This window comes from Chanodichthys erythropterus, chromosome 9 (genome assembly GCF_024489055.1).
Source record: "Chanodichthys erythropterus isolate Z2021 chromosome 9, ASM2448905v1, whole genome shotgun sequence".
NCBI lineage: Eukaryota > Metazoa > Chordata > Actinopteri > Cypriniformes > Xenocyprididae > Chanodichthys > Chanodichthys erythropterus.
In genome coordinates, this window is record NC_090229.1 from 29783726 (window position 1) to 29794730 (window position 11005).

The 11005-nt window shown below is 38.3% G+C and overlaps 1 protein-coding gene across 3 annotated transcripts in view; it reads right to left on the reverse strand.

The window, feature by feature from the left end:
• pdlim2 (PDZ and LIM domain 2 (mystique)) overlaps nt 1-11005 on the reverse strand; it is an 82602-nt gene that overhangs the window by 39769 nt on the left and 31828 nt on the right. For all 3 annotated transcript variants that reach the window (XM_067395262.1, XM_067395264.1, XM_067395263.1), the window contains one exon: nt 1386-1449. In XM_067395262.1, coding sequence (XP_067251363.1) covers nt 1386-1449 — 64 coding nt within the window. The remainder of the gene's footprint in view (nt 1-1385; nt 1450-11005) is intronic.

Here is an 11005-nt window from a genome sequence, read left to right on the forward strand (position 1 = left end):
AAGCAGATAGTGGTCCATCTTCTCTTAATGGATACCAGGCGTGCTATAGCTCTGCAAATATGAGCAAACCAAACACTGCCTTGGGTCAACGGTTTAGTATACACTACCGTTCTCACCAAGGCTGCATTTATAGTAAAAATATAGTAATACAAACATATAGTAAAAAGAGTATTACAGTATATTGTGTATACTGTAATACTATTTTTTTTTTTTTTTATAATTTATTCCTGTGATGGCAAAGCCATTAATTTTTTTTTTTTTTTTTTTTGAAAGCAGTTGTGCTTCTTGTGAAAACAGACATTTTTTTTTTTCAGGATTCTTTGATGAATAGAAAATTCAAAAGAACAGCATCTGTTTTAAATTGAAATTTTTGCAGCATTATAAAATGTCTTTACCGTCACTTTTGATTAATTGAATGCATCCTTGCTGCATAAAAATATTAATATCCTTAAAACAAACAAACAAAAAAAATCTTACTGACCGCAAACTTTTGAACCATAGTGTAAAATAATATTGTATATATCAGTGGTTCCCAAACTGCTGGGTGCACCCCCTGGAGTGGCCGGTGGGGGGCAAAGTTATAAAAAGGGGGGTGTGGAAAAGCTAAGGGATGGTGTACAGTCAGCAGATTACTATGCAAAATGAAACTCTTTAGGGTGATAAAAGACCCCACTGCTAAATTATGCCACTTATTACCTTTTATAACCTCAAGATGACTCTCAGTATGCGCTTGAGCAGTCTGTTACCAGTTGTAGTGGTTGTTGTTGTGGCACAACAGACTACTAGATGGCATGATTGAAGAATCAGAATTAAGTATTGCAGGGAACTATGTAAAAATATAAATGAATGATGCGTGGTTCTGCACTAAGCACGAACAAGTCGGTGAAAGGACTGCCAGCGCCAGGTAGGCATAATGCAAGACAATGAATTTACTCCAAACATCACAACTCCCAAAACAACATCAGAAGTGAGTAGCGCGATGTGATGCGACAAAAGTAAATAGAACCCTTTATTATCACTGATGCCATCTACTGGATGTGACGCGACAAATTTCCGACAGTAAACAAATGGATTTGGAATGTTCGCTTTGTCACGTCCAGTGTAGACAACATCAAGACAAGAAAATATGACAGAGCATCTCTCACCTGTGAATTATTTTTAATTATTTCTAAATTTTCAAACTAATATTTCAAATAAATACTATAGGATTTTGCAAGCAAAGTCATGTCTGAGAGTGTCTTTGGTGCATGTAGGTATTTTTCTCTACAAAAAGGGGGCCTGTAAGAAAAGGTTTGGAAACCACTGGTATAAATGAGGTTGAGTAAAATGACAGAATTTACATTTTGGTGTAAACAAACCCTTTGAATATTTGCTTTTTTACTGACCTGGAAGCGGCCAACCAGTTGCTCTGTGATTCCATTGGTCTGACCAGGAGTAGGAGGAGCAGGTCTGTGTGGAAAGATTTAAACATCAATACAAGGCATTTTATTTTATGTTGTTTAAAACTTCCTCAAAATCTGTAACTTCAGTGCACTATTAATCTGGGTCACTTTCTTTGTAAGATTCTGGACAAATTTGACAAACCAGGAGATGCAAGAATGTTTTAGAAGTCAGATATGGTATGTTACTTTGATAAAGTAGCTGGATAAATTCTAAAATCTCAAGTTAACCTGAGACCTTTTCAGATACCAAGTAAATCTGACACAGGCTGACAGAAAGAGCCACATTGGAATCCCCTCAATACTGCCTTTCTTCAAGAATTAAAGGTAGTGACATTCTTCCTCATCTGGAAGTGGAGATACTGGTATATTTAACAAAATGCAGAAGGCTGAACGAGCATGAATACAAGTTGATTAAATTCAACGAGGAAAAGACAACACAGACTTGTTTAAATACATTAGCAGAACTCCTGACCAGGAAGCATCACATGTCTGAAAACGTTTATTTATCTTAAAAATTAATCCCTGGCATATGTTCACTACAGAAAGCTCTTTATAGCTTCATGAGCAAGGAATGCCACACAAGGGCCTGATTCAGAGCTTGGCACTCTACAGTACATCTTCAGAAACCAGTCAAACCCAAGAAGGCTTTCTTTATTCCTCATGAAGCCAAGATCTATTTTGGGAAAGTTCCATTGTTTTATTTCTTGAAAATTCTGTTAAATAAACACCCACTGCACTTTCCTTAACTCCGCCATAGTTAGTTGAAAAGAAAAGAAATAGCTAATCAATTAAGAAATTTGATTCACTCTGGCCACAAATCTGGTTTATTTGTTGAACTATTTCTGCCTAAAACTAAATTTTTCCAATGATGATTGACACTCCTGAAACCAACACTTCATTAAGACTGCTTTAAACAGTCTGAGTTGATGCAGGCATAAAGAACTGGGAGTCTTTCCATTCCTGTTAATGAGATGTTTTACTGCAAGGCTAAGGCAGAGCATCCTCCTATCAATGCCAGTAAAAACAAGACATGAACAGCCCTGGCGGACACATACATTTTACTCAGCCTTTACCTTTTGCTGCTTCTACTTGCAATTGTTTTATCTCTCTTACTTTGTATCACTCAATTTCTTCCTAATGTCATACTCCCTTTGATTTATCCTTTCCTCATAGGATTTTCGGTTTTCCCCTTCACCGTTCCTTCTGTCTCTGGCTCAAAGCTGCATGTGGTCTGTAGCTGAGTTTTGGAAGCATCTAAATGCAGAAATAGTGTTTTGATGCCTGTGGAAGTATTTTAAAGGGGACAAATGAAGAAATGCTTACTTTTTGGAGTAGATAAGAGTCAGCATGAAGCTGTTAAAAATGCTTTAGATTACATTAGATAACATTAGATTAAGCGATATCCTGATCAAGTTTGTGTCCCCAATCTGATCCAAGTAGTTTGATACAGAGTATCTGCCGATACTGTTGCCCTGTCCAAATACCCACACTTGCGGTCTTGGCAACTTGAAAGCTTATGCACGCTAGGGATGCACCGGTTGACCGGCCATTTTTTGTATTTTTCAGACTACATTTGTAATCATTCACGAAAAGACCTGCGCGAGGTGATCTGAGCGCGACGCCCTGACAGCTCCGGCAAGCGCGCTCTGTTGCAGGGGTAACCATGACTACTGTGGAAACGGGAAGAGAGGAGCTATGTGCGAGAAGCGCAGGGAAGAGAGAGGCAGATGCCGTTTGATGCTGCAGGTAAACTGCAAACAGCCTTGGTTTTATTTATTTTCACTGGTAAAGACCTTTTTTCTTTACACCAAGTTTAAAAACGAAAACAAATGCTGAATGCGGATTAAGCAAAATCTTAGTTTGGAGTGTTAAATGTGTTTTGATCGTGTTATTTGGATTGTGGAACTATGCAGTTGTTGCCTTCAAAATGACATGGTTACAGTAAATGTTTTTATTTAAGGTTTCAACCCAATTTAAAAACAAAAGCTAAATGCTTTTGTCAGTAGGCCTACCTATGTACACTGTGTTCCAAATTATTATGCAATTGACATATCAGTACGATTTCAGTACAATAAACATTCAGATTTTAGTTTTAAGAAAATGTTTGTTTGTTTGTTTATCCATGTCTTTTTAGATAACTGGTATCAATCTCAGACAAAATAATTTGCCAGATCTATGGAAACCCTACTTAGAGGTTGTTCCACATTATTAAGCAAGTTATGGTTCTCATGCAATATGGGGAGGAAGAAAGATCTTTCTGAAGATGAAAAGCATGAAATGGTCCAATGTTGTGCAAAAGGCATGAAAACAACTAATATTGTGTGAAACTGAATGGAGATTATCGAATTATCATAAGATTTGTGAGTGATTTAGAGAACAGCAGAACTCGGTCAGATAAAGGCTTATTAATGAAAGTTCCTATCAATAAATGTATTGTATTAAAAGGGCAGCTATAAAAAAAAAGCCAGTGTTGAGCAGCAAACAGGTATTTGAAGCTGCTGGTGTCTCTGGAGTCTTGAGAACCTCACCATGCAGGCTGGCAGTTGTGCGTAAAAATGCATTTTAGACACCACAAACCAAACCTAACAAAGAGAAACATTTACAGTGGGTGTAGAAATACAAACAGTTTTATTGCTGTGGTGTTTTTTGCAGCGTGGGATAGTGCATAGTGCATTGTACAATAGTGCATTGTACTATGTCCTTTTTCAGCTATGGTATAAAAAGGAGGATAGTGCAGTTATGAACTCCACATATCTTGCAAAAGTCATTTTAATACCCTCCATCTCACTTCCCAATATTCCAGCCCAAATCATCACCCGCCAGCTCCTTGCTGACATCGCAGTCTTATTGGAACGTGGTGGCCATTCACCAACCATCCAGGAATTCATCCATTTAGACCATCCAGTAGTAGTACGGCATTATTCAGTGAATAAAACTATTTAAAAATGAGTCTTCATGTATTTCTAAACCCACTGTAAATGTTTCTCTTTGTGAGGTTTGGTTTGGAGTGGCTAAAATGTATCTTTACACAGAACTGCCAGCCTGCATGGAGAGCTTCTTGAGACTCCAGAGACACCAGAAGCTTCAAATTTTGCTGCTCAACACTGGCTTTTTTATAGATGCCCTTTTTTTTGACAGGAACTTTCTTTAATAAGCCTTCATCTGACCGAGTTCTGCTGTACTCTAAATCTCTCACAAATCTTATGATAATTCGATAATCTCCATTCAGTTTCACACAATATTAGTTGTTTTCATGCCTTTTGCACAACATTGCACCATTTCATGCTTTTCATCTTCAAAAAGAGCTTTCTTCCTCCCCATATTGCATGAGAACTGTGACTTGCTTAATAATGTGGAACAACCTCTAAGTAGGGTTTCCATAGATCTGGCAAATTATTTTGTCTGAGGTTGATACCAGTTATCTAAAAAGACATGGATAAATAAACGAACAAACATTTTCTTAGAAAAACTAAAATCTGAATGTTTATTGTACAGAAATGTATTGAATGTAGCTACTTACTGCTGTTAATTTCAGATGGTTACAGTTATTGTTTTTAATAGCCAAAACCCAGTTTAGCCTGTTAAATATCAAATATACATCTTGTTTATGTATACTTTCATTCTTTCTTGTTTGTTGCTTGATAAGAATAATAATTTAAAAAAAAAAATTGGAAATCGGAAACGGCCATTTTGCTTGTAAAAAAAAAAAAAAATTCGGTATCGGAATCGGCCATGAAAAATCATGATCATGCATCCCTAATGCACGCGACAGGAAGTAAGTGTGCAAGACTGTCCCATGTCTTAAAAATGCCCAAGTGCAGTACCCTTAATGCACACTAAACCCACACTATCTCGAATACCGCTTCAGAGCGTATCCCATCATGAATTATGTTCGGGAACTCACATGCCCTGAAATCGCGAGATGTTGAGGAAAACATTCGACTGAAAAGTTAAATTATATATTACATATAATTTGGTAGTAAAATATAAAGTGGTGCACATTTTATTGATAGAGTAGGCAACTGCTTTTTATCAGAAGCACCACAATTTTAAAATTAAAGTTAAAATTAAGTTACATAGGGATCACTGAACAGACATTTAGAAGTGTACTTCAAAAAGCAAAGTATTGAAAATTATCAAAAAAAAAAAAAAAAAAAAAAGCTGTAAACACTTGCATTTTTTGCAACACTATAAGCGTGTCCCATTGGGTAATCAAAAGTTCTTCACACACTTGTGGTCTTCATGCCCACTTGAACACTTGAGCCAAGTAGACAAGTGTCCTGTCATGTAAGTAGACAAGTGATCAAGTGCAAAGACCGCAGGTGTGGGTGAGTCCTGACCCGATACTATGCTAGGTGCATTAAAGTTATATAATCAATCCAATGTATACAGGGACATACAGTTCATGTAAAATATGGGCATCTATCAAATATTAATTTAATAAGCAGAACAATTAAAATTACACCCCCTAATGGGCATTTAAAAATGTGTTCCTCCATGAGGAATATCTTGTAATCGATTCAATGTTTATGTTGATTTTGGACTCTTTTTAATCATTAGAATCTGCTGTAAATCGTGTATTGTGAGAATCTGCTGTTAATCGAGAGAATCTGCTGCTGTAAGACCAGCGATTCTATCTGCGCGACTCCACCGAGCAAGGACACCGACAAGGAACTTGAGTATTGATCTTTTCTTTTTCCTTCCTCTTTTATACTTTGTTCTAGTCAATCTTGCAACCTGTTCTAAATATGTGCTTCCAAATTCCTACTATAACCAACACTCGTAAATTACGTGCCACATGTTGGATGCAGTGCAATCATAACCTGCATATTTTACCCATGTCATCAAGTACATTACTTTCTAAAGCAGACTTCATTACATCTATTGCTACTCATTCTGGTCTCAATCTCATGGCTTTGTCCTCTGGGTTGATCCATGTCTCAGTCACTGCCACACCGGCAGCCCTCTCCTCCAATTTCACTTTCTCTCACACCCCACGCCAGGCTGGGAGGGGTGGTGGTACCGGTTCAATGAATGGAAGTTCAATCCTTTACCATATCTCTGAGACAATAACTCATTTGAATCGCATGCAATTACCATCACCTACCCTGCCAAAATCCATGTTGTAGTGCTCTATCGTCCCCCAGGTCAGCTAGGTAACTTCTTGGATCTTGGAGGAGATGTGTTACTCTCATCCTTCCCTGAGGATGGTACACTTCTGGTAGTACTTGGAGATTTCAACATCCATCTAGACAAACCTCAGGCTGCTGACTTCCACACTCTGCTGGCCTCATTTGATCTCAAGCAAGTGTCTACTACAGCTACCCACAAATCAGGTAACCAATCAGGTGACCTCATCTACACATGCTGTTACTCCACCGATAATACACTGGTTACTCCACTACACACCTCAGACCATTTCCTCATCATTTTTAATCTCAACCTGCCTCCTAACTCAACACACACTCCAACACGACACTTTTCGTCGAAACCTACGCTCGCTCTCACCCTCCAGCCTATTCTCTTTGGTCTCATCTACACTTCCTCCCCCTCAGTTCTCATCACTGGACACTCACAATCCTACTGACACTCATTGCAACACTTTACCATCTTGCTTATATGACTTCTGCCCCCTTTCATCCAGACCAGCCCGCACCACCCCCTCTGACCCCTGGCTATCCGATGTTCTCCGTGAGCATTGGTCTAGACTCAGGGCTGCAGAGAGGAGGTGGCACAAATCTAAAGATCCTACTGATCTTAGCTTCTATCAGTCACTCCTTTCTTCTTTCTCTACAAAGGTCTCCAATGCTAAAACCACATACTATCACAAAATTTAACAATTCTACCAATTTCCACACACTTTTCAAAACTTTCTCTTCTTTGCCCCCTCCCCTCCCTCCTACATCAGCTCTTACAGCTGATGACTTTGCCACATTCTTCACACATAGCCATCAGTGGCCAAATCTCCACACCACATACTGACAATACTAACATCTTAATGGAAAACACTCAAGTTCTCCCCTCCTTCTCTTTGCTCTCTGAGGCAGATGTTTGCAAACTCATCCTTTTCAATCACCCTACTACCTGCCCACTTGACCCTATCCCCACTTATCTTCTTCAGACCATCCCCTTCTCAAATGACCCTTCCCAAAGGGCGGGTCTTTGAAAGATGTCAGTACACATTTTTCAAGTTAAAGTCCACCAAAGTTAATCTTCTAACTCCTGACTGCTTTGGACAAAATGGCGGATTCAGCATTATGATTGGTTAGATCTTCTCTTCACACTGGTACATTTCCCACAGCTTTAAGTAGGCTAGGATTACCCCACTGCTTAAGAAACCCACTGAATCCAGCACTTTTAGAAAACTACAGACTGGTATCCCTTCCATTCATTGCAAAGACACTTGAGAGAGATGTGTTCAACCAACTTTCTACTTCTCACACAGAACAACCTCCTTGACAACAACCAGTGTGGCTTCAAGAGTGGCCACTCAACTGAGACTGCCCTGCTCTCAGTTACCGAAGCCCTGAGACTGGCACGTGCAACTTCAAAATCATCAGTACTCATCTTGCTGGATCTATCCGCTGCTTTTGACACAGTCAACCACCAGATCCTCCTGTCAGCCCTCATGACAAAGGGCATCTTAGGAACTGCACTCCAGTGGGTCTTACCTCTCAGGTAGGTCCTTCAGGGTATCTTGGAGAGGTGAGGTGTCTAAGTCACATCATCTTGCTACTGGGGTACCTCAGGGCTCAGTGCATGGCCCACTTCTCTTCTCCATCTACATGTCATCATTAGGATCTGTCATTCAGGAACATGGTTTTTCCTATCACTGTTATGCTGATGACACACAACTCTACCTCTCATTCCAACCAGATGATCCGACGGATGCTGATGATACACAACTCTACCTCTCATTCCAACCAGATGATCCGACGGTTGCTGCTCACATCGCAGCCTGCCTGACAGTCATTTCTGCCTGGGTGAAGGACCACCACCTTCAACTCAACCTTGCAAAAATGGAACTGCTTGTGGTGGGTGCCAACACAACACTTCACCATAACCTCTCCATTCAACTTGGTTCGTCAACCACAACTCCTTCAAGGACAGCCAGGAACCTTGGAGTGGTGATGGATGATTGTTTAAGCTTCACAGATCATATCGCTACAAAGGCCAGGTCCTGCAGATTTGCCTTGTACAACATTAAGAAGATTAGACCCTTCCTATTGGAGCATTCCACACAAATTCTTGTCTAAGCTCTTGTTCTATCGAGACCGGACTATTGTAATGCTGTCTTGGCAGGCCTTCCAACATGCACTGTCAAGCCTTTACAACGGATCCAGAATGCTGCAGCAAGACTGGTCTTTAAAAAGCAGAAGAAAGTGCATGTCACACTTCACTTCATCAGTTTGCATTGGCTGCAAATAGCTGCTCGCATCCAATTCAAGGCTCTAATGTTTGCTTACAGAACAACCACTGGCTCTGCTCCCCTATACCTAGACTTACTACTTCAGACTTATGTACTCTCCAGAAGCTTGCATTCTTTTATATATATAAATTTGCATATGGGTCTTTTAGTTTAGTCAAAGCCCAAAACAATCACCAGTGATACACTTTGGGTTTAAGGGGTTAATGGCAGTTTGCGAACCCTTGACGCTGCATACCGCCACCTACTGCATGACAACAGCTTGACAGATAAAGAACTGGGCTTAGGATAGCCAATACCTATCAGTTGATTGGTTAAAAAAAAAAAAAAAAAAAAGCCTAATCAGCCCCTGAAATAATATATAATATAATATAATATAATATAATATAATATAATATAATATAATATAATATAATATAATATAATATAATATAATATAATATAATATAATTAATATAATTAATATAATATAATATAATATAATATAATATAATATAATATAATATAATATAATATAATATAATATAATATAATATAATATAATATAATAAAATAATAGGTCGGGGACAATACATCGAATCTCGATTTGCGGTACAAAGAATCTGGAGTGATTCTGATATTTTCCAAAGTATTGCGACAGCAGATGGCACTACTATACTTGCTTTAGAAACACTCGTACACTGTCTGCTTCCAGTTCCTTTACACACACCACTTTAACCTAAAATAATGATTCATAAAGTTTCGAAAAGTCATGTGACAAATGTCATGTCATAAAAGCATTTTGAGCTGAGGTGCAAGTATATTTAACCACTTGCATGACTCAACTGAACGCACGAGCGCTGTCCAGCAGTCTTCTTCGTAAGCGTTTGACTGCCATCTGCTGTTAAAACAAAGTTCTGGCAGAATGGACATAAATGAGCACATGCTCAAAAGCTTTTAAACCCTTGGTGTGAAGATGGAGTAGTGACATGCTTTAAGGTCTAGAATCTAACCATAGAAACTTACTTTAGCAATATAAGTAATAAAAAAAAATAGACTTGCATGTTTAGCAGATTAATTTAAATTTGTGTTGTTAAATGATTCAAAGCTGAAATCATTGTTGTTACGAAACATAACTGCAAAAATTATTATTTTCAAGCAGGTTTTCTGAACAATCCCCCATTTCTTAGTCGGCAAACAGATAATGTAGTCCTGAGCCAAAGTCTGAGCCAATGTCTGCAAATCCAATATTAGAGATTTTTTTTTTTTTTTTTTTTTTAAAGAGACAGTTAATTACTTTAAAATACTGACAGCCATCTGCTGGAAATTCAACCCCAAAAATGTTTTATTACACCTTGTAGTAATGTTTATTTTTATTTTAAGATTATCCAAAGAACTACTAATTAATTCAGTAAATACTTTACAAATGAAAGGTACTTCATCTAATTTGATTATTTTCTTTTCTACATTTGGAGCCTGATGACCGCAAACCAAACAACCAGATTACCCATAAGAAAAAAAACAACTGCTTCAACAGCACTGCAAAACTGAAGTTAAAAACAAGAGACTCTTGACTCTTGACTGAAGCTCTTGTAAAATACTGCACTGTGCTGATGCACACAAATCTGTGACAGCATGACTGCACATCAAACTGCCAAACTAAATGGTTTCCATTATAAATCAGCACAGTCTATCTAATCTATACTAGTTTCTGCATTTTTAAAATCACATAAGGGACATACTGCAATATAAATAGCACAATCTCTATTTGTTGACATACATCTACAGATACATACAGTGATACCAGCCCTATAATTCTGTGAAAGCTCAATACTGTTGAGTTGACAGACAAGAACAAATCAGAAAATAACAATCTTGTTCCAACCGCTTTCACTCTGGTCGATACTCAACACCTCACTCAAAGAACTTGAGGAAACGCTGTTTAAACAGAAAGGCATTTTTACACTTGCGTCATTCAATTTTGTGCCCGTTTAGTCCTTAAGGTCATCAGCAAGGATTGCGTGTCAACATATGAGCCTCAGGTGAAAGTTTAACATGACATTGCCGAAGGAGACTAAAACAGCTTGTCTTCTGATGCTCCTGTGCAAAGAACTACACTTTGAAAGACAAATGCAGCATGGCTGATATCATGCATAAA